Source organism: Amborella trichopoda, chromosome 3 (genome assembly GCF_054954075.1).
Source record: "Amborella trichopoda isolate Santa Cruz 75 chromosome 3, AtrichopodaSantaCruz75HAP2 v2.0, whole genome shotgun sequence".
NCBI lineage: Eukaryota > Viridiplantae > Streptophyta > Magnoliopsida > Amborellales > Amborellaceae > Amborella > Amborella trichopoda.
The window spans coordinates 49,217,222-49,242,163 of NC_142338.1; the positions used below are offsets into that span (position 1 = coordinate 49,217,222).

At 39.5% G+C, this 24,942-nt stretch overlaps 1 protein-coding gene across 5 annotated transcripts in view; it reads left to right on the forward strand.

The window, feature by feature from the left end:
• LOC18429072 (MraZ) overlaps nucleotides 1-24,942 on the forward strand; it is a 49,215-nt gene that overhangs the window by 15,779 nt on the left and 8,494 nt on the right. For all 5 annotated transcript variants that reach the window (XR_016051433.1, XR_016051434.1, XM_020664201.2 and 2 more), the window contains exons 5-11: nucleotides 7,633-7,752; nucleotides 7,905-8,033; nucleotides 8,140-8,265; nucleotides 9,288-9,343; nucleotides 9,472-9,565; nucleotides 20,508-20,625; nucleotides 20,789-21,001. Coding sequence is in view for 3 of the 5 variants with exons in the window: in XM_020664201.2 (XP_020519860.2) it covers nucleotides 7,633-7,752; nucleotides 7,905-8,033; nucleotides 8,140-8,265; nucleotides 9,288-9,343; nucleotides 9,472-9,565; nucleotides 20,508-20,625; nucleotides 20,789-21,001 (856 nt within the window). In the remaining 2 variants the exon portion in view is untranslated. The remainder of the gene's footprint in view (nucleotides 1-7,632; nucleotides 7,753-7,904; nucleotides 8,034-8,139; nucleotides 8,266-9,287; nucleotides 9,344-9,471; nucleotides 9,566-20,507; nucleotides 20,626-20,788; nucleotides 21,002-24,942) is intronic.

Genomic DNA, 24,942 nt, shown 5'->3' on the forward strand with positions numbered 1-24,942 from the left:
TACGTTGCTCACCAGCCCCTGGAGCTGTCCCTACTATTCAACATTTCCCGGAGGAGTCAATTAGTGAGGGAGGAATGATATACGTAAACACCTTCCAACTTAATTCTCTATCCTCTAAATCAATCTCCGACTGCTTTCTTGATCGATCACTCATATACGCCTCTCTCTAAACTTAGTATCCCCAATAACCTCCCGGTCCCATAAAAAGCCCATGAAACTCCTGAAGCTAAATAAAAAAGGATGTTTAACCCTCACCTTACCTTTTTCATTGTCCAAATTGTATAATTTCTTTTTTCTAATAATGTCATCATAAAAATCGACTTTATGATTCTTCTTTCAACTTATTTGTGAGGTTCACAAGATAAGAGAGAGATAAATATTCAGGGAAGGTTGCTAGAGAGAGAGAGAGAGGGAGGAAGAGGTCCATGAGTGAAGAAGAAAGACAAAGAGGAGGGCTTTTCTAGGATTTCGATAACAGGGTGATTAAGAAAAAAAGAAGGAAATGTAGCCATCTACTTTGGTGCACCATTAGATATATTGTCAGATGTGCTCAAAATCATTTTTTTTCTTGGGAAATTGCTCAGTTGGTGTTTTTAAGACCATCCACAATGTTGGGGTCAAACAGATCCCGATGAGACCCATTGCGGCATCAACATGAAAATCGGGAGTGATGTTGTAGAATCTAAATGTTTCAAAATTAGTCGGACTAAGGCATAGTATATGGAATGCAAGTTTAGTAATAATAGGAGTAGATGAGGAAGTAGTTGAGATTGACGGACAAGAAATACCAAAAAGAACATACTTTCGATATTTTCGGTTGATAATCCAGGAAAATGGAGAGATTGAGGATGATGTTACGCATAGAATTAGAGCTGGGTAAGCGAAGTGGTGATGTGCAACTGGAGTTTATGTGATCGTCGCATATTAATGATGCTGAAGGGCAAGTTCTTTAGGACAACTGTGAGACCAACTTTGCTTTATAGGGCGGAATGTTGGACGGTAAAAAAACAACATACCCATAGATGAGCGCAGCTGAGATGAGGATGTTGAGATGAATGAGAGATAAGACAAGATAGAGTTCGAAAGGAATACATTCGATAGAACTTAGGTGTCTTCAATATGCGATGAGAGAAAGTAAACTTAGGTGGGCTGGCCATGTGCAGTGCAGACCTAGTATAGGAGCTGTTCGGAGGTGCGAGTTAGTTTAAGTGGAAGGCTCAAAAAGAGCAAGGGGTAGTCCCAAAAGGACATGGTTAGAAGTAGTGAGAAAGAATTTGGGGACTTATTACCTCACTGAGGGTATGGCCCTTGATAGCGCATAATGGTGGACCGGGATTCGTGTAGTTAGCAAATCGCCAATTAAAACAAGATTATTTGATTTTTCAAAAAATTGCAGTTTTTTTGAAAACCGTTTTAATTTGTGAATTTTTCAAAAGAGCGTAAAAAATCACATTTTTTTCATAGAAAAGTTTAAAACGCGATTTTTTGATATTTACAATAAATCGTTGTAAAAAAACGTTTCTATTAATAACCTTTGAAGTTTTTTTTGGGAAAATTCATTTTCCATTTTCCTATTTTATGAAATTTCCATTTTCCTGTTTTATAAAAAATCTCATTGTTATGATTTATTTACTAGTTATTGAATCACTGTTTATAATGCTCCATGGGTATACAAAGAGAGAAACATAACCATCTCAAAGAAATTAGGGGCAAATGGATTAGGGAAAAACAGAGATAGAGAAAACAACACATATTAGGGAAAATTAAGGAAAAATTTAACATCTTACAGAAATTAGGAAAAATAGATCAGGGAAACAAAGAACCATGTGATAGAAAACTTTCAAAGCATAGATTTAATGTTACCCTATCAAAAATCCCAAATTTAACATAGCTCAAAGGGTTTGATCCCCCTTCAAGTAGGCTCCGACATATTTGCGATATTTTTACAAGTAGTATTTTTGCCGATCCGTATTTTTGACCCGATTTTTTCATCCAAATTTTTAAAATAAAAACAATTTATTTCTGATTTTATGGTGAGCCGATTTATTGATAGTCCCCGACTTGCTAACTATGATTGACCCCAATTAGTTGGGAAAAGGTTTTGATGAAGATGATTTCAAAATAGAAGAATAATCCTGTGTATTCACATTATATCGGCTGATGATATATGGGAGTATTTTTACCTTTCTGTTATCAAATTTCATTTGTCTTGTTTAAACATATTTCAGAAAAAACCTTCCCTCTGTCTCTATATGCTCCAATTGCACAAGCCTCTCTCTCTACAAGCTCATCTCTCTCTCTAACAACAGCCCATGAATTCATTTATCTCTCTCTCCAGCCCACGAGTTTCATCTCTCTCTAATAGAGAACTCGTGAATTGCATCTCTATTTCTCTCTCCGACAACAAAAATCCATAAATTTCAGTACAATTTTTTTTCTTTTATGATTTCATGGTTCTTGTTGAGAGCAACAAAGACCCAATCCATGAATTTCTTCTCTACCTCTAACAACAGAAACCCATAAATTGCATCTCTTTCTCTCACCCCAACAACAAGAACCCTCGAGTTTCAGTACATTTTTTCTTTCACTGTTTCATATTTCTTGTTGAGATTTATTTCCAGGATAAGACAACAGCAGCTTTCATCTCCACTAGAGTGAGAAAAGAATGGAGGGATCCAATAAAATTATGGACAAAACATAGGGATCAAACCTATTTTCTCTATTTGAACTAAGTAACACTTAACTATCAAAACTTTTATAGAGAGAGAGGGTTGGGTTTTGAGTTAATTTTCTGCTTAAGAAGATGATAGAGAGAGAGGGAGGGATACGGGTTTGGAGATGTTGCTTTTCAACAAGCTAAAGATGGATTAGAGAGACAGGGAAATAACTTTGATTGGTAAGAGAGGGATATAATATATGTTAAGAAGTCTTGAGGTACCCCATACTTGAAGGGGGATCAAACCCTTTGGACATATCTTCCCTTCTTCAAAACTCTAAAAATGGAGCCTACTCCCTTCTTCAAAACATTAACAATTAATTCTTACCATTGCAGCCGCCGCCTTCTTCACCCCACCCTTTCCTTTCCCAGTGGCCATTCTAGCCTCGCTTTTCTCTACTGTTGGACCCAGAGAGAAAGAGGGAAGAGAGAGCCTCCACTGCTTAACCTAGAGAGAAAGAGGGAAGAGGTTCCTTCCTCAGAAAGAGGGAAGAGAGAGGGAAACAAGAGGAAAGATGTTCCTTCCCAGTGGCCAGTCTAGCCTTGCTTGCCTCCACTGTTGAACCTAGAGAGAAAGAGGGAAGAGCCTCCATTGTTGAACCTAGAGAGAAGGATGGAAGAGAGAAGTAGACGAGACAGAAAGAGGAAAGAGATAGGGAAACACTTTAATAGGGAAGAGGAAGGGGATAGAGGGAAAAAGCGGAGAGAAAAAGAGGGGAATGTGGATCAAATCAGCGGAGAGAGAAAGAAGGAAGAGAGAGGAGGCAATGGGGAAGCAAAAGAGGATAGAGGGAAAAGCGGAGAAACCAAGCCACCCATATAAATTCTCATTCGTCTTGAGCACAGTTTTCAATTCATCACTCGGCTTAATTTGAATTTGGTGGTACCCACTTCTTAGATCAATTTCAAAAAACACTTGGGAGGCTCAACATATCCAACATACCATCTAACCTTAAGTATTGGAAAGTGGTATTTGATAGTGATTCGGTTGATAGCATGACTATCAACGCATATTCGTCGTGTGCCATCCTTTTTTGGGGTTGGGAATGCTGCCACCGTGCATGGACTCATGCTTTCGTGGATAAAGATAAACCCGCTGTTGAGTAGGTCTGCAACTTGCCGATAAAGTTCCTCATGCTCGATTGGCCTCATAAGGTAGTGAGCCTTGTTCGGCAAGCTAGCACCGGCTAACAAATCAATTTGGTGTTGAATATCCTTTAATGGGAGAAGTCCATTTGGTAGATCATCGGGGATGATGTCCTTGAACTCTTCCAAAAGGGGCTTCAACTCACAAGGTAAACTTGTGGGTTTGACCTGTTTTGCAATCAATGCAAACATGACCCCACTGATCATTTTCTTTCACAACCTTAGACATGGTAAGGAAGTTACTATTGTCCTCCTGTATAGATTTGGATGCACTCTCTTCCTTGCTTGGCAAGAGCACAACCTGCCCATTACTCATCCAGATGTGTAGATGCTTTTGCGACCGTCATGTATGACTCGTCTATCAAACTGCCATGGCCTCTCGAGTAGTAAGTTCCATAAATTCATAAGGAATGGCATCAGACCATACTTCATCTTTGTAACTTTTACCTAGTGAAAAAGAAACTAAGCAACATTTAGTCACGTTTATACTTGAACCATGCAATTCGATAGGGTCTTGCGTGTGCTTTAGTTTTCATCTTGAGTTTGTCCACCATTCCTTGTGAGAGAATGTTCTCACAACTTCATCAATAACAACGGTGCACATCTTGCCTCGTGTTTTGCTTTGAGTTTTGATGATGTTGGTTCTCAGCCAATCCTCGCCGGGGTCCACCTTTGGAGTGGTTAAAGCTCAGCGAATCACCAAGCTCTCACAACCTTGGGTTCAATCTCTTCTCATATCAAATTTCTATCATCATCATCATAGATGGGTTCTACGGTTTCATCTACAAACTCTTCCTCAGCTCTCTCGTCCACGATGTTGGCATGAGTGTCAACTTGTTGCCGAGGACATTCACTTGCTATGTGTCCAATTTGGCTACATTTGAAGCAAGTAAGAGGCTGGTTAACTTGTCTCAACTTCTTTTCCTCTTGGGCCAACCCACCTTGGCCAGTGTGGTGGTCTTTGGAAGATCCTTGCTGGTGTTTCCTCCTTCAAGGTTGAAAGCCCGTCCTTTTGAAGTTTCATCCCGTAAGGATGGATAAAAAGCTGCACACATCCGCATGCTCCCGTGCATTGCCACGGGAAAGTTTCGCCTCAACTTTCAAAGCTATTTATTTGATAGACATTATTGATCCATCATAACCGGTTCATCTCCACTTCATCACGGATTACCATCCTCAATCCACCAACATACCTTGAAACAAGTTGTTCCTTTGTTTCTTGGATGTCATTTCGTTCCATTAGTTAGTAAAACTCTTCGGTGTACCGAGCCATACTCTTTTCTCTCTTTGCAGAGATCATTGAATTGTGAAAAGAACATTTGAGTGCATTCGACCAGTAGGAATTTCTTTGTCAATCTTGATTATATTTTTTGCCAAAGATAAAATCTTTGCAACAAGCTTCACACATTATTCCTCTAGTGTTTCTTTGATATCAAAATATTCTCAATGGCGCTCAGCCATTCAGGGTAAGCTTGCCATGGAACTCCAGTAATTCAATTTTGATGTAGTTATTCACGAGCAGCCTGGTTTCCGGGTCATCCCTTTGTCGACCCCGATTGGCAAAGGGATCAATATCCGACTCATCGCTTGAATATTCATGGCTGTGTTCATATTCACTGTAAGCTTTTGGACGCTCGAGTTGCAATTTTTTGTTTCACTTGCCTACAAAGTGGCTCCAACTCTTCATCTCTTGCATTGTTCATTGCATAATTGCCACAAACCCCTCCCCCCTCCTTGCCACCACGGAATAGGATCTGCTAATAGAGACAACACCTTGTCCAAGCCTGAACTCAGGCTCATATATTAAATGGAAACAGTAGAGAGAGAAAATTGGCAGGAGCCAAGCTGTACCACAAACCAAAAGCACACTGCTGTCTCAAAATAAAAGTAACATAATATGAGTTCAAAATGGCATGTCCTAACCCTTTTATACATGTTTTGAACTTTCAATACTCTTTAAAAACTACCCACTTTCCCTAACAAAAAACCGACAAGGTCCTAAGTATATCCCAACTTCCAATCCTAGGAATTAACTCATGTTGTACTCTCTTTCTCCATTCAAGTTTTATGGAAACTGGCAGTCCAAGTAAAACTCTTGGGATCCTATGTTGACCTACATCAACTATTTTGTCTAAAATTAATATATTTCACATAATAGTCTTTGTTAGTTGTGTAGTAGGTACCCTATGTTCTGTATAATATTATTTGGAATAATTATGTACTCTGACCTGAAACTCTGCACATTGAAAATCAGCCATGGCCCCAACCTTCAAACCTCCATTCTCCTTTATTCCAAACCCTACTATTCAATGGTTCTATTAGTATGTAGAATTAATTTGCTCTATAAAAGACCAAGAAAGAGAAAATAAAAAGTAGAACAACTGGTGAACCCTCCAAAACTGCAGGTTTTCCTTCAAATCCCATCCCCCTACCCGTAAACAAAAGAACCCGTTTCTCTTTCCCTCCCTAAAAAAATACCACTTAGAATTACTAGACGTCATCAATCTCCTTCATTAAAAGAATGACCAAAATACTGTTCTCTGTCTTTCCCTATAAATGGAAATAATTCTTCCTTTTCCATGAATAATTAGAGAGAAGTCAGGTGCATCTGCCTATGATGTCATTGACTGAGACAACCAGGTGCACCTGATCCCCACATGCCCCACCCAATCCGGAGACCCATTCGGTTGGATTTTGATGCCAGCCTATATGGAGCAGTCAAACCCTGATCTAAATGCGTTCTTTTTCTCGTCTTTGATGCAACTGATTATCTTTGCATGGTTTTTGGGCCCCCATTTCTCCATTTCCTCACTAGTGAGAGAACATTACAAGTTTTTGAGAGAGAGAGAGAGAGAGAGAGAGAGAGAGAGAGAGAGAGAGTTTTGGTAGGGGAATAGGTGGCTGCTGCCCCTCTTCTTCATTTGATTGTTGTTGCTTTATATTTTATTGTTCAACTTCTGCACCCACCTGACAAGGAAATGCCCTTGTTTATGCAATTTTCCCCCAAATCCCTTTGTCTCTCTAAACTCAGAGGACCTTCGCTCTCTGGCCAAAACACAAAGCCCTGACAAAAGGATAACTTTATATTGCACAAAGCGAAAGCTGCTTTTAAAGAGATTACACTAACTGACAATCAAGCAAAAAGTATACTACAACAGTAAATTATTAGTTTTAATGACTGCATCCAACTAGGTCCATACCTTCACTTATAGAACAATGATGTACTTTATATTTAAAATGCTTCCTCAAATTCTTCCTTGGAAGAGTAATCGAGAAGGGGAGTTTTCTGACTAAATTTGTTTTGGATCACAAGTCATACCTTTAAAGTGTAAGCGAGCTGGCCAATGGAGAGTAAACACTCCTGGATCCATGTCCACTTTTTGCTTATCGGACTTTCATGCAAGTTAGGACTTGTATATCATCATGATGTTGTCCGTTAGATTATCACGTACATGTTAACTCACTTAGATAATTCATAGCTGCCAGTTAGATTATCACGTACATGTTAACTTATTTAGATAATTCATAGCTGCAACATCTACAACATTTTACTAAGAGTTTTAGAATGAGAATCAGAGATATATTGCTGTTAACTGCAGGTGCGGGACAAATATTTTTTTCTTCACTTTAATCTTGTTGAGTAGGAGGTTTAATGTCATGTGACGTCTATTTTCCTGTGATGCAGGTTTTTGAATTTTTGGTTCCTCTCATAATAAATGACTGCTTTACATGCTGAAATTTCATTGTCCTACTGTATTTTTGTTTTTAAGGTGAGGAGCCAAATCAGGTTACTTTACGAGGGCAGCCTCAGCTTTGGATTGGCTGATTATCCATTCTCTGAATTTGAGTTGGTTGCAGAGGAGCTTCTACTGAGCGATTCCACTATTAAGGCATGTAGTTTGTTTGACAATTCAACTTTTCACCATAGTAGGAGCATAATCATCTAGATATCATGTCTTTTTATTCTCTGATTGCTGGCTATTAATAATACTGAAGTAGATCCTATGGATTATTTAAGAAATTGTTCTTTGCATTCTTGAAGGTGTATGGTGCATTTAGGATGTCTGTAAAGATGTTACTAATGTGGAACTCAAAAATCCAAATTGATGGTGGGAGCGATAGTAGTGTTGGAGCTTCTTCACTTGAGGCCCGGAATCTGATTGTCCTTAGGGTATGTCTGTGTGGAGATTCCTCAAGCTCTTGGTGCATCATAATATTTTGCTTTGAGAACCAGTGAATTTCTATGCTCCTTGATTATTTCTTTCTTGCATTGGCAGGAGAATTCAGTCATTAGTTCAAATGCAGTCCTAGGATTATTTGGGCAAGGGCTTCTGAGATTATCTGGTCATGGGGATGCAATTAAAGGCCAGCGACTTTTCTTGTCCCTCTTTTACAACATCACTGTAAGACGCAAGGCATAACATGTAAAGATTTGTAATCTGTACATTACCACACAACTGCGCTGCATTCACGTGGAAATCACTAATTTTCTTCTCCCACAAAAAGGATGCTGCTATCTTTTTTATTCTGTGGTGTGATCCTATTTCTGGTCAATATTGAAATAATTTAAAGCAGATGTTATCCTCACATGACCTTTTGATACCAGGATCTTGTGAAATTTTATAAGCTGATCAAAATTCCATGTTCTAAAGCTTGAAACTTGATTTGGGGTCGGTGAGAGTTTAACTTACAGTGTGTATGCGGTCTGATTGGTCTATGAGACTTGATAAGTAAACAATGTAATATGTATGTATGTTTGTATGTGTATATATCTTCACATACATGCAACATCTGCATTTAAAGTCATAATATGTTTGCTCTATTGTAATGTATCATATATATCTAATTTGCCATTTCCAAGACCCCATGTCATCAAGTTTCATCTCAAGTGTCATATTTGGTTTCATAATAGTTCAGTTTGTTCATCATCATCATCATCATCATCCAAGCCTTATCCCAATTATTTGGGGTTGGCTATTCATGATAAGATGTGGTGTCAAGTTTTATGTTGGCTGCCTACGTAACGCGATCCACCTCCTTTACCTGGGCTTGCAACGGTTATGACAAAGTTTAAGGTCCTCACCCTTATTAGACCATAATAGTTCAATTTGTTCCTTCATTAATTTGATTGGACAAATTGTATTTGATTCATATGCCACTCTGTATTTTGCCTGTTTTTATTGAATCTGTCTTTTGAACATATGTGATCAACATATTTAGAGAATTCCTACTTATATCCTAAAAAATCAAATGCATTTTGTGGAATATAATTGTCGAATCAGGAGCCTTTTTTTTTTAAAGTGTCTCGATTATTTAGTAAACAGAATCAACTAAGAAAAAGTAGAAGAATTCTTATCGCTTGTTTTCATGTTAGCACTTGTGTGCCACTGGGGAATCTTAAGAATTCATGCAATTGAATGCGCAGGTTGGTCGTGGTTCCTTGCTTCAGGCTCCCTTAGATGATGAATTTGGAAAGAGCTTGTATGTATGATTGTTTCAATTCTTTTCTGGAGTTATGTTCTTTCATATATCTTCCATTATTCAATATTGAGTAGCTGCATTCTTATATTTACTGAACCCTAATTGGATTTTTGTTGCAATTCTGTCAGAGAATCAAATTGTGAAAGTCGGTCATGTCCTGAAGAGATTATAAATCCTCCAGATGACTGCCATGTGAACAGCTCATCATCTTTCACACTTCAAGTAAGTATTTGTTCTCGACTATGGACTACTGCATTGTGTCAACTATTCTACAATGACATTGTCCATAATTTTGGTGTTTCTGAAGTTGACTATTTTATTGCAGCAACATTTATGGTCTTTTCCTCTTATCATTTCTATATTTTCCACAAAAGAGTTATTTCCTTTTCATGGATTCATAGAAGTCTTTCTTTGAACCCCCTCTTTTTTTTTGTGTTTGAAACTTTAAGACTTAGAGTTTTTGGGTTCGTTGCATGAGACTTGATTGCTGTTTCTCATTATGGGAGGAACTATTTTAATCATGACTTTATTTCACACCCATGACTATTAGGTGTTTTTCTCTATGTATTTGGCCAAGTGATTACTGGAACTTTCTTTCACGGTACTGTTTTTTATGTGTTCAAGTCATACTTTTATCTCCTTGTGTTTTACATATCTCTCTTTTATCCTATGAGTATATGGTAATGGGTCACTGGAATGGACCTGTATATGTTATCAGAAGTAGCACATTATTGCCGGTTGCTGGGAAAATTGCTTGTGTTCTATTGAACTTTGTCAAGCACATGTTTTTGTGAGCCAAGAAATCTGGGTACCAGACTACTAGTTGTCACCAGAGATCTCCCAGTTGGGTGCCAGGGATGACTCACCTTACATGGGGGGTAGGCAAGAACTTATTTTGCTTTCGATTGCATAAGATGTAGGATGATGTTACCTGGGGCTAAATTACTACGTCCTATTCTCTATGCAGACATTTATGGAGAACCCTGGCTGCTACTTGCCAGGAGAGTATCATGACCGCTATTGGGACCTTCATGGTGATTGGGTGTATTTTGAATCAAAACCTCCCAAACCACCTGCACCAAATATATTTGAAGGTTAGGACTAGATAAAAGTGGGCAACTCTTCCTGACAACAGGGATACAAAGCCCAGGGATAGACATTGGAACCTAGTCTCAACAAGCCCTTAAACTACAAGGTAGACCAAGCATTTGTGGTAGACCATCTGCGAAAGCCGGATCACCAACTAAACAGGAAATGGGCACATGATACAAGCCAAGTTTCCAGCCATGTGAAATAACACACCCTGGACCTCCAAATGCTTCCTGAATGCGATGGAAAAATTGAAGGGTCCTTAAGATGTGCCAAGAGAGTCCCCGACACCAAAAATCAAGGGTTTTGGATCATTGGGCAGCGGTTAACTGTAGACCATGAAACACCCCGGTCAAAATAAGGAGAAAATGGGTGGAAGTTTAATTCATTGTTGCTGGACCCTCATAGGAAAGGTCACGGATCCGCTCCGGAACCTCAATCCTACGATTCCAGCTAGGGATCTTGGATGGAACGTGGATCCCTATATTGTGATCCTCGTTCCCAGCAGGTTTGAACCGCGATTCTCAAGTGTAGGATGCAATGCATATGATGTTTTCTCTATTCGGCACTGTTGATTCAGGTTTGTACCCAATGACACTGTGAACCCACACATCATTTGCGATCCCTTAAAACTTACTATTGCGATTCCTTCCTCATGGAATTGTGCTCCCTTGTGACAAGGATCGCACTTCCTTCATATAGGATCTTACGAATGATGATCCTAACTATAAGGAGCTTCCAGAAATCCACAGTTTTGCGGACACGAGCCAGCTCCCACTCCTGGGAATGCACCCACACCCAACAACTATGGTTTAATCTAGGGTGCCCTTAACCTATCTTCCAAACGTCTGGGCATTCTTACATCATATGAACCCAGTTTTTCAAAGTTGAAGGTGGCTATTCATGCTGACGGTCACTATTCATACAATCAGTACTATTCACGCTGACGGTCACTATTCATACAACCAGTACATAAAAAAAAGGTCTGATTAGCAAAGCAACCCATAAGAAATGATCTCGGATTGAGGTGGAAGATGGTAGGATTGTAATCTATGTCATCCCAAGGTCACCTAAAAGATTATCTGATCAATTGGGCATCATTTGACCCATATTTCGAAGAGAACACGGTCCTTACATTGACGTTCGAACTTACATTGACGTTTGAAATACTATTCACATTGGTGATTGGAATTCTAGATATGAACGACACACAGGCTGTAGTGAGCCAGTGACCTTGGAGCCTTTAAGTTTTTTGATTCCTCGGGGCGTTATTCTTTGAGTTCTCAACTCTTTGATGAAATGAGCTGAAATTTGGAGGGAATGCTCCTCACTATTCCCCCTATAAGCTCATATAAATATTCAAGGGGTTTATTACAAGATCATATACCAGATCGAATGACAAATCAAAGGTCACAAAGGGGCAATTGCCTGCATTAGGCTGCATGACCTCTATGCCTTCTCTCCTCCTCCTCCTCCTCATTACCATCATCTGAGCCTCATCCCAACTATGTTGGGTCGGTTGCACAACCAGTTTTGCCATATTTGGTTCAAGATTTACATAATAGATGTGGCAAAAATTTTATGTTAACTGCCCATCTAACACAACCCTCCTTTCTCCGGGCTAAAAACCTATATAGCCCATGGCATCATTGGCTCGAAGATTTGAGAGTGGATCAATGCTTAATTCAAGGCAAAAATAGGGTCTATTGCGGCTTGACTTTGGGCAACTATTCATCCATAACTCCACGAATGTGAGGGGGTTTTGGATGAAATTTGAGCCAAATGGTTCATAAGTCAATTCTCCATCAACCTTTTGGAACAAATTTGGCCCATAACTGTGGCAATTTGGCCAAACTAAAGGGGCAAATTGATGATAGAAGTTGAAACCTAGATGTCAAGGGCAAAGTATCGACATTTCATTCTGAACATGTAACTAACGTGCCCCTTAGATGTAGTAATGGTGCACAAAGGCTAACTTTACCCCCAATTGTATCAATACCCCATGCTCTTCGCTATTTCTGGGGGTTAAGTTCTTGATAAAACTCTTGTGCTAATACTTGGGCTAGTCCTTGCCTTGAGTAAAGAGTGAGAGTGTTAGGAATTTCCCTAGCAAGGTGAATTTCAGGGGAAATCAAATGGTTATGCTAGAGATTAGAGTTGAGAGGATCTCAAAGACTGAAGGAGCCAAAACCCAAGTGGGATGCAATCGATGTTTTAAAATGCAGGATGCGATCATGATTTGACTAGGGACAATGCGATGTAGCCTAAATGCAGGCGCATCACTTCTGATGCGATCATTAAATTTAAAAATTTCTAAAAAATCATAAAAATTGAATAATGCATAAAAAAGGATAGATATGACTTATGTGATATTAGGTACTTTAATTTATTCATTTATCTCAAAATATTAGTTGTCTAAGGCTGGTAAGTTCCCTGTTAGGCTGATAAAGAGTAGTAGGATTGGTAGCTAATCTTTAATACAGCTAACATGTAAAACAAAGCTATCTATTCGATTAAAACAAAGCTATCTATTCCATCTTAATTAACATATCCAAAATTTTGAACTTCAAGAGTTCGCATAAACAACCAAAATTCCAAACTTTAAAATTCTAACATCAAAGATACATACAACCACCAAAAGTTTATAAAGACAAAGAACAAAAGATAGTCAACTTTCAAGTCTCTAGTTAGTCAACTTTCAAGTCTCTAGTCTCTATATCAACTCTCAATCAGACAAGTCATGTGGGCCTTCTATGTGTGCATGCGCATCTCTCACATCCGAACTCGTGGATGTAGAGGCAGCATTTGAAAGTTGTACAGGGTGAACTAGGATAGTGTATTTAGTTTCAAATTTTTCTTTTCTTAACCGGTTTGAACACTTACAAAGGTTCAAATAATACAAAATAGACTCAAAATAAATGATGAATCACAAATGGATTATCACTTGCTGCCACTTAATACAATTCTTTTATTTTAATAATAAAATTACATAAAGCTCACTTGGGAACAATAAACACAAACTGTATAAAACAGAAAATAAAGTGCCAGAAGATTACCTCAACTGGACTTGATACACCCCACTGCAGGTCTCCGCTTCCGATGGCGCACGGGATCAAGGTCCTTCTCAGATCTTAGAACTATAAGAAGCCTTGGCTAGAAACCTTTCAATGGTGAGAGCAAGGTGGAACAAACTTTAGCCTACAATCAATGTGAATGGGGCGTGCCCCTCTAGGCTCTGTGTGTGGGGTGTGCCCCTCTTTTCTCTCTATCAATAATTTTTTTTTCCACACTTTTGAGGGAGGCTAGAGAGATGAGAGAGATTAGGGAGAAAGAGTGGCGTGAGGCTTCTTTGAGGGGAGAGAGAGATGTAACTTTTTGGGCCCCCACAATGAGAATATATATAGGCTCATGTTTAGAGTTAGGGTTTCTAAGGTTAGCCATCCTTATGGAGATTATATCTAGAGCATTGATCAAAGGTGACCTGTGGGGTGAGAGATTTTAGCCTTACAATTCATGGATCAGCCATCATGATCTAATGTAAGGTGCCAGAACCTTATCCTTCAACTTCCTTAACCCAATCCCATCAAATATATGGTGTAGAGAAATTTCAATTCTCTTCTCGTTTATTTTCTTAATTTTCTTACACATGCCTATTTGAATAGCCAAAATATCTTTCATTGCAAAACGTTCCTTATTTTTTTTTAAATTGATTGAGTGGCCAACTTGCATGCCACAAAATAGAAGTAAGTTGCACTATGTGGGGCTTGCCATCCATGGAGCCCCAAGGGGGCCCCACGCTCCTTCCCACATGCCATATTTTTGTGGGGCCTATGGAGTATAATGGGCCCCCATGTGTTTTATTAATTTCAAATTTATGAAAATGATTTTTACAAATCATTATTTACTATTTTATTTTTGTTTGTGAATACAGAAATACTGAAAATTCAGTTTAAGCCTATTTATGAATCTGTTTTGAGAAAATAAAATATCCAGAGACTTTAAAAAATTCATTTTATTAATCTAAAAATCATTTATGGTCAAATTAATTATTTTTTATTAATTTGATGTGATTTGGATCCAACCAGTGTAGGAAAAATTGAACCGGAACGGTTAACTGGACATAGGTCCGGAAGCGGTTCAATTGGCCAAACTGGTAAACCGGCCAGTTCAACAGTTCTGACCAGGCAAGTCCCGGGCAGTAAAAAATGTGTTAAAAAAATACAAAAAAATCTAATAAAATATGAAAAGTATATTTAAAGAATTATTAAACAAAGCACATCCAAATGAAGTTGAAAATTAATGAAAAAATGGATATTAAAGGATCGATTTGTGCTTAGGGGTATTTTTGAATTTTTTAAAAAAGATGAGAAATTATAAAAATAAGTATTAGTGGCCAAAACAATTTCCAATCTTTGCCATAGTGATAGAAAACATTAAAAAATGCATTACAAACGAAGTCCTTTATTTTTTGGGATTTTATATATCTTTTAAAATTTCTTTAAAAATACCCGGTCGGTTACCAAAACCGGTCGAAACCGGAACCGGCTAGTTGTTGGTTGCGATCTAACGGGGCGGTTACTAGTTAGACCACCCGATTCAGTTAATCCAACTATTTTATGGAAAATGCGAAATTACTGAAGCACTCCATCTTCTACTAGAGACCATGAGCCATGCTCACTTTCTCAAACTGACCCAGCAGTTCCTATAACTCGTAGTCCATCACAGGGGTTCATGATTGGGCTATCAAAGTCAGCCAATAGGTGAGGGGACACAATCCTAGTCTATGGATTATGGATTCCCCCCTAGGGACAAGTTCTAGGTCACACAGACCTGTGCACATAAATCGCAATTGGTGCATGGGGGTTATCTCTCGTACATGTACATGCATCACCCTCAATGATGCTTTGCTTCACGATACGTCTATCATGTGTACATGTGGTGTGATGGTCTATGATGGGCCTTTGGCCCTTGTCCTTTTGGGCCTACCAATCATACACAAGGGTCACACAGTCCGTTGGCTAATTACGCTAGGCATCTTTGACCTCATCTAGGGATAACCCTGCAAACCCTTCTCGGTTGTGCTCTATGCTCAGGTATCTTAGGGTTTTAGTACTCAACTGGCCTAGCTCGTCAAACCTAGTTTGAGTCTCGGCAACAATATTGCCAACCTCGGTCTCTCTGGACCATACTCCCACTAGAGTTCTTTGTTCTACTATCATAAAATTGGTTACATGCTCTTCTAAGGGCTTTAAATGGCCACCAAAACCCAACATCATTATTATTATCATCGACCTGATCCACACATACTTCATCTTCCTTGGTCTCCCCTGAGTTGGCCTCTACCCCCTTGACCTTTGGAACTGATGTGCGACTGGACCCATATTTTTTCTTTGCGTTCTAGTGTTAAGCCTTACTTCTTCTCCAGCTCCTATGGCTTGCTCGGCATCATACCAAGATTAAGATCCTCAACCTCGAATACATGCTCTGATTGTAGATCTGCAGTCCACTCATCATCCAATCAAATTGGGTTGACATCCATGCGTTTTAAGTACCTCTCCTTAAGGTGCTATTGTATTGCACACACACACGAGATAATTCAACTTCTTTTTCTCGAGCCTATTTCTTTTTTGGTATATACCTATGATACAAGACAAGGAAACAAGCAAAGGACAAAAATGTCCGTTTCTAGTCTTCTTAGATTCTAGAATTTTGAGAACCAACAAATAAGGACCTACATTCTCAAATGGTCTCTAATTGGGTTCGCAACCGGATGAACTACATTTGAGGCTCAACAATCGAATAGCGATGTTGAAGATGTTGTGTCACACTTCCATATGCAACTACACATTATTTTAGATAATTATTTATAGGGGAATGAACCTTTATATCTTCCATACACAGTGCTAGTATATGTGAGTTTAGGACTGTCCATTTTTATTGCGAAAAGATCTTAACACTTTAACTTGGAGAACCTGTTAATAGGTTTTTTGTGTTCAATGTATTTTTACCTTTTTGCCCTCCCCTATCTGTTTCTTGCACTCTGTAGGAGCTCATGAGGATCAATGGACCATGGATTTTGGGGTTTTTTATGAAGTTGCTGAAGATATTGACGAATTTGGGTGCTCATGTGGATCAATGGACAATGAATTTTGGCAGTTTTTATTAGATTATGGAGAGAAAATTTGATTGTGGATTCGGTGAATTGAGAGCAGAGAGAAAGTAAACAGAGATGGGGCCGAAAACAAAGAAATCCTACACGAAAATCCTATCCTCTACATATAGAGATCTCTTACATTAAAAGAGACATCGAGAGAGAAAAAATCACGGGAATAATATATTAAAAAAAAAAAAAAACCCAAATCATTAAGGTACACATAACTCTCTTGAAAAGTTTCCAGAGAATGCTACAAAGACTAAGCAACCGCTTTGTGGGGCTTGGCAGTTGTTCCTACCCACAAAATCAGCCATTTTCAGTGAGAGAATAATTTTAGAGACAGCAACCAGTTGACCCGCACATGCAAAAGCATGTAATTGTGTGGTTTTCTCCAATAATAGAAAACAAAGGTAAAGGTCAATGAGAGCCAAGTGTGTCTTTGATGAAGAGAAAGTGTTTAATGGATTTACGCGCTTGTTTCTCTATCATCTAATTCTCTCACTTTCCATGCTACTAATTTCCCATTCATTTCTCTCTTGTACTATTTTCTCTCTAATAATTGAGTACGTGTCTGGTGTGAGGAGATTACAGACAATCAGTCTTAAGTGGTTGATCTTAGTTGAATCATCGGTTTTAGACGCATGATTACAAATTCTTGAAGGAAAAAGCTTGTCAAATAAAAGAGAGAAGAGCAAGAAGATAGATAAAATCAGTGCTATTTCGGCTCCATCAAAGCTACAACAATTTGCACACTCATAAGAAGTTTTCCTATGGATAGGAAAAAAGGAAAAAGATAAGAAACGTTCGTATCCTTGCTGGAGAGGGAGGAAGGATTGTTTAAGGTATTGGGTTAAGTCACTAAAGATCTGGGGATCATTGGAGAGTTCTCTTGGGTGATAGTTGGTTGGCACAAGTGAGAGAGAGAAAGGGAGAAAATAGGTATTTTATAAAAGAAAGGGCATAAGTACTCCAATACACTGTAACATGGTCTATTGAAAATATATTGGATCATTCCCCTTATTTATAATGGAACTATATAAGTAAAATTGTAAAATAGAAAAGGTGCTTTTTACCTTTTTGATTACTTGATTGTGTAGTATCCCCGTTTGGAATTGCGATGTCTCTTCCAAAGTTTCCCAGTGCACACTTGAACTTTATCAATTCATATCTTTGGATCTCATCTTAGATAGTTGGGTCAGGGACTCACCAGCCCCTCAAGCCCCTCAAGCACATCTAAGAACTGGCCATGTATCATATGTTCTTACTCAATGAATGGGTGCTTTTAGTGTAGAGATGGATTAAAAGAGTAATCAGCTGCATGGAGGGCTAGTGAAACTGGTTATTCCATTCCCTATCAACAATGTCAAGTATAAGCTTGTATTCACTTTGATAATTCTTTAGAACCTTTTTGATCTCATTGTTTCTCTAATCATTGCCTCATGGATGTAGCTCATGGCGGGCTTTCCTTCATGATCAACGAATCAAAACACTTTTTTTTTTTTGAAACCGTTGCCAATTGAAACACTTTCATTAAAGGTCAGGAAACATCCAATGCATAATATGTTTCGTTCTAAAAAGATGTATTAAGGACATTATGCTAAGCTTTTCTCCCATCGCGATGCTTTGACCACTTAATTTTATTCCTCTTCTCCAAAGTAAACATGGTCCTTGGGGCACCTTTTGGCTTGCATAGGCTTTGAAGTGTGAGAAATGCCATTGGATTTCTTGTCACTCCTACTCTCACTACCTCTCTCTTCTTTGTAAACTCCCTCATCATGCTTAGGATTATGGTATGAATATAGATAAAACTTCTTTTTAAATTCTAAATATATCCAGATGCGAAGTAATTGGCACCATTGTCAGTGACAATTTGTACCACATGTTCCTTCCCAACAAAGTCTACAATGTCATCCATCAACTCACTCAAGTATGTGGCATCATGTGATTTGTCTGTTGCAACAATAGATTTCACATAAAAAAGTGACTAAATGACATTTAAGGAAAAAAATCAGCAAATGCTTGAGACTTTCCATCACACATGATGGTCACCCCATACTTCTCCCACCCTTCTTTTTGAGAACTCAATTTTTTTTTAATTTCATTTGCAGCATACTTTAAAAGAGGCTCCCTAAACTCATGTAATGAAGTGGACTTGAGACCTGGGCCAAATTGCCCAATTGCCTGGACCATAACCTTAAAACTATCGAGGTTTACTGTATCGAAAGAAATACTGGCCAAATAAAACCACTTCGCAATGTATTTGCTTACCTTAACCCTCTCTTCTTTCTTGTATCTATTTTCAAGTGTGGTTTGTTTTGTTTTTTCCCTCCTTTCGCAAACCACAACTTCGGAGTTAGGGGTGCAAAATGCATCCATTGGCCCCTTAGGGAGAGATCTTTTTTGTTGAACATTAACACCAATAATGCCCTCTTTCTTGTAATCACCCTATGCCTACTTCCAACATCCGGTGCCTCTTCATTGTCATCATCAAATAATTCAATTTTCTCCAATATTTCCTTTTGTACTATTTTCTTCTTTTCTCTCTCTCTCTCTCTCTCTCTTTTAAAGGCTATCCATATATTCCCTAATCTCCTCGTTGATATCATTGGTTGCTTGTGGGCATGCTACAACAATTCCAGCCTGTATTCTTTTTGCTGTAAAATACTCGCCATATATGTATTTCCACAAAAAGTACAGATAGCACAATTTTGATCTTTTGGATTTATGGGTTTGGCATATCCCAGCCGGATCCTTATTGCTTGAATATGACGAAGACATTGCCCCAATAGAAAATATTAGGAAATGAAACTTGCCAAATAATCGAAAGAAATTTTGATTTCTTCTCGGTCAACCCACGATTAGTTGGTGAATCTACACCCAAACACCTTCAAAATAATGCCCAAGGTAATATCAATGGATAACAAAAATAATCTTTAACAGTTTCAAAAACTTCGGATTCAAGAAAATTCACAATACAATTTTATTTTTTGGATCATCAAAGAGCCACCAAAAGTGGTTCTAATGAAGTTTTGGGGAGGTTATGTATCCCCCAAACGGTTTCCCCCTCACTTTGTGGCGGCCATAGGGGGGAAGGGGGAGGGTGCGTTACATTTTTTGCCCATGCTTGTAGACCAGCTTTTCACTGACTCTTGTGGGCGACCTTTTCACTTACGAGCATTGGGCCACTTATGCATGCATAGTGCGTTGCATATGCGGGTCCTGCATGCATATGTGGGAGCATCACCCAAAGGCGCATATGTGGTTCGATGCGATGCGCCTTAGGTCTCATAATGTGGGATGGGGTCACATTTAAAAACAATGGATGCAATCCAAGCTCCCTTCAGGTAGCAAAATCAAGTGAGAGTTGAAGAGAGGTTCATTGCCAGCTTTCCTCATGGTATAAGGTAGACAAGCTTATATTCCTTGTTCGGTGTATTTGGTATTTCGTTGTTCAAATTCTTCCTTATTTTTGTACTTTTGGGGTCAAACTGGAGGTGTATCGCCCACCAAAACATGGGATATTGTCAGAGTTGCTTATAAAAGATGCGGAGTAAGGTCCTGATTGAACCCAGCTTAATGTAGAAAGTTTCTCCTTAATTCAAGTTTTGTGGTGTGTTTTCTTGGATTTTTGCCATGGGTCATAAAATCAACATTTCCAAAACACAATTCACACACTCACATGGTTCTCAATGTGCCATTTCTGTGTTATTTTATCAGTCACTGAGACTGATTATGCTGTAAGTGAATAGAATTCTATGCTCTTCCTTAAGTGCATATCAATTGGCTAAACGGTGTGTGATGTTCTATTCGCATTGACAGTTTTCTTTGGAAACTTCACTATTATGAATTTATTGAAGTTTCATGTTAGATTTTTATTACCAGTTATAGTTGATCCTTATTAGTTTGTTAATATCCTTGTAGATATGCCGTGTCGAGGACCTCACAGTCAGCGGTCTTGTTAAAGGAAGTATTCTTCATATTCATAGAGCAAGGACTGTTGTCATCGAACCCTCTGGCATGATAAGTGCATCTGAATTAGGTAATCTGATGTGTGTCTGATTCGTTTTATTGGGTAACATTTATATCCATTACTTCACATCCCTAAGTTTTTTTCTTTGTTGTCCGATATAATTAATTACTAATGCAAGTGTACTTTCTATCCAATTTGCTATCATTCTGACCTTTATTGCCTTCCTTTTTAGGTTGCTTAGAAGGCATTGGTAAGGGAAAATTTCTAAAATATGGAGCTGGAGGCGGTGGTGGTCATGGTGGTAGTGGTGGTGCCGGGTATTATAATGGGAAGTTTAGTGAAGGTGGTCCAGAATATGGTGATGCCAATCTTCCCTGCGAATTAGGAAGTGGAAGTGGTGGACCTAGTGAACTTGATGGACAAGTTGCTGGAGGAGGGATGATTGGTATGTAGTTTTCTGCATCATGTTTTGCCCATCTTCTGACTTTTTTACCCTATTTCTACATGTGTTAAATATCTAGGGAAGTACTTTTCTTTTGAATTTTTGAAAGCCTGGGTATGTTATAACTCAAAAGTGAAGGTAGAATGTCAATGAAAGTGTGTGTCCTGAGTTGAGCACATAATAATTTTGGAATCACATAATAATTTTGGAATCTTTCTTTTCATCATTACTTCTTCAGGAATATTTCTTTCTTTCCTCAAATTTTTAACCCATAGGTAAGCAGGATTTTTCTTCTTACTGTTAATCTCTTTATTACTATTTTTCAATGAGGTCATAATACTGTTTCGTTCATAAATATTTGGGGAATAATGCTTTCCATACAGGCAGTAAAATGTTCACCTCGACAGTTAAGATATTGTTCACAAGAGTCTATATTGTCACAGCCTTCGTAAAGCCCCGTGCTTCGGGAGTGCGGTTCCTGTTCCTTGGTCCGTTAAGGACGACTCAGGCGTCCGAACCACTGGCATAAGTGCGCACCAACAGGCATGATAAGATGGCCAACACTAGTGATTACCACCCACACCATAGCACAATTGATATAAGTGTGCAACACGCACAAGAGAGAGTAGTCATGTACATACAAGAGCGAGAGGGACACAGTAAAATAGGAAGAGCTTTGTATTCTACTAATGCTCAATAGCTTACAAGGTCTGAGGTCTTCATTCTTCTAAGGTATGTTACAAATGAGAGGTCCTCCCCTTTATATAGGCTCTTGGCCTTACAGCTGACGGTCATGATTGTTACACAAGGCATACATCCGACGGCTAAGAACCTTCTAGCCTCTATAGTTCTAGAGTGTTCTACACAACCTTCACTTAGGATACATCTAGAAACCCACTAGAACCCTCGCCCTAGAGTTCTCTATAACCTTCTGGCCCAAGTGATAAAAAATTGGCTAGTGTACACATATAGTACAAGGCATTTTGGGGTGTGACAATACGCTCTTGATGTATTGATGAAATTTCTCCAAGGTTCCTTTTTCTGTATTTTCTTTCTATTAGAGCGAAAACATGAGCATTGAAAGGGTCCTTGTGATTTTCTTCGGGAGAAATGAGTCCACAAAGCCAATATAGATTCAAGAAACTGTACTCCATATATGTGCAAACAGTAAACTTTTGTGCATATAGGTTCGCAAAACCCTACATGTAGAAACAACATATATTCACACAAAGGCAGAGATATTTGTGTCTATCTATGGGAAAGTTTACTACAATCTCGGGGACATTTATAAAACCACAGTCCTTTAAGGACTCTGGAGTAAGTACATATATGTGTCTGCTTATATCTGTTTATGGGGAAGGATACAACAATCTAGAGGACTTAATAAAACTCATAGTACTTTTGGTCATTACCATCTATCATAATGATGGACAGTAATGGAGAGCGAGGTGTTTCATAACGAGACATGGTCCCTGTGGCAGGTCCCATTGTCTCCATTACTCTTCAATGGACACTGATGACCCTAAGGACGTCGATTTCCCATGTTTGATTGGTTTATAGTTCTACTTTCTTCATTATATATACACCTGTATGGGATTGTGTTTGTGAGCCTGTTTGTAATTATTCTGGCATTTACTTAAAATGCTTCTTTACATGTGCCTGTGGGTGTGCTTCATTAATTACAGTTGTTACAGTTGCATACTTTTAATGTTTCTTTATGTGTATATATGTAATTATGGCCAATATTTGTGTATGTTATGAGATGGAAAGATAAGTGCGCGACAAAAGAGTTGAAATGACCTGCCCATAGTGCATTGATAAAGCAGTAGTAAAGTAGGCATTGTGAGTATCTTTTTCATGTATCTTTTTCATGGTTTCTCTTACTACATTGGATGCATTTTTTTTTCTGAGAATGGGTGACATTATATTAAATTGTATATATGGTCACGTCGGCAGCCCACAGACCAGGTGCTCGGTGTGTCAAAAAATCATGTATTGCTAAGAACTGGATAATAATTAAAAAAAAAAATACTATGTCTAAAAGCGGTCTAAAAAAACAGAGGTAGCAAGAAGAGAGGTTAAATGAAGAGAGGTGGGGAAGAGTCTTCGGTAAGGGGAGCAGAAGAGGGGTCCGCTGCGGTGACTAGTGAAGAGTGGGGGGCGGAAGAGGAGGAGCGCTCACAATAAGGGGAAGGCATGGCGAAAGAGGTAGAGCCCTCTCAGTAAGCAGAAAAGGGGAAAAGCTGGTCACGGGGCTGCTTCTAAAGTGCCATTTGTAGATTATCAGGCATCCCGTTCTTGGGATAGGCGAGAGAGGTCACATCGCTTTTAGGGAGATAGACGTTCGAGCATGCACAAAGGACCTCATTGCCACGAGAGGGCCGAAGATTGCAGGAAGAGGGAGAGCTTACGGGATGCGTCAGTGCTACATCACACGAGGAGGGGACAAGCTGGAGGGCAAAGTCTGTGGCTTGATGAGGAAGCCGCCCTGTCGGTTCAAGGGAGGCACGTGTCGTTCCAGGGTAGGCCGCAAGGGATGACGACACGTGAGCTCTAGGCAGTTGAGACGGACAACGCATGCCTGAGTGGCCATCTGGGGCGTGGACGCGTGGTTGTGGGGAGGAGGCCTGGATGTTGACGCATGCAAGCTTTAAAGGCCCTAGCTGTGCCGTGCGGTCCATGTTACGAGATTTGGGTTTAGGATGGGTCTGAGGACCTTGTTTAGCCCTACGATGACGGGACCAATGGCAATGATTGTTCCGAGATGGGTTTTTGCGTGAAACGGTGGTCCAGCCACTATGGAGCATAGAGTCACTGTTGATGTGGTCCTGAGAAAGTGGACCAGCGAAGGAGAAAGCGTGGTCCTGAGAATGGCGAGATGGCAGAGTGGGGGAACCCAAAGACCAGGATATGACAGTGCGAAAGAAAAGCCCATTAACCTCCTGCCAGAGAAAGGGGGGTAAGAAGGGGAAAGGGGTCTGAAGCAGAAGCTGGATGGTGCCCAAAGGTAGGGAACTAGCAGATCTCCAATGGACAACAATAAAGGACCCAAGGGCATTTCGTATCTTCTTAAAAGTGTCAATGTTCCAGGCTTGAAGAGGATTATGAGCCACTTTGAGCCAGATTTTTAGAGGTTTAGCAGCACCCATCTCTTTGTGCCACCTAGTTAGAGCAGCACCCTTGAAGTGACTGTTTTTGTTCCCAAGGCTTTGGGGAGGGTAGTTCCCACTAGGGAGAGTTGCAGAGCATGTTCAAGGAAGGTGGTATGTGTAAAAAGGGAGGAAGGGATGGGGGGAAGACGTTGTTGGGCCAAGGAAATAGGGAGAATTTTTGGGTAGCAGATGAGGAGGCTGTCTCAGTGCATGTAGTTATTGTAGAGGGGAGGAACAGAAGGAGTGGAGAGTAGAGATGGTTGAGGGTTAGAGGAAGAAGGGGGTTTGAGGGAGTGAAGAGAGAGTAGGGAGGAGGGATGGGGAGGAGGATGAGGGGGCTGGGGGGCTCTGTTAGACGAGCTATCTCTGGTCATAAGAAGGCCAAATTCCAGTCCTTTGAATTTTATGTAGTCCCGCGATCATCTTTGAGGGATGCTAGTATACTATGGTCCTCTGTTGGGGCTTGGTGGCCCAGGTGAACAGAGGAGGGTTTGGTTTGTGGATCATCAACATTAGAGATGGGAGAGGCAGTGGCAAAATTCTTGAACGGGTTGGCGATGTTGTTAAGCAAAAGATGCGTGAGACTGGTTTGAGTCAGGATTATAATTAGATCTTAGGGGCGGCTTGTGTGATTGATAGTGACCTAGTCAAATGCATCGTCCACAAATATCTACTATGACTTGATATTGAGAGATGGCAGACATGCAATAGATGTGGAACCATTTCCTATTTTGTGGAGTGGCAGAGAAAGAGGGCTCCAGTATGAAAGAGACAATTTCCCTCCTCAGAAAG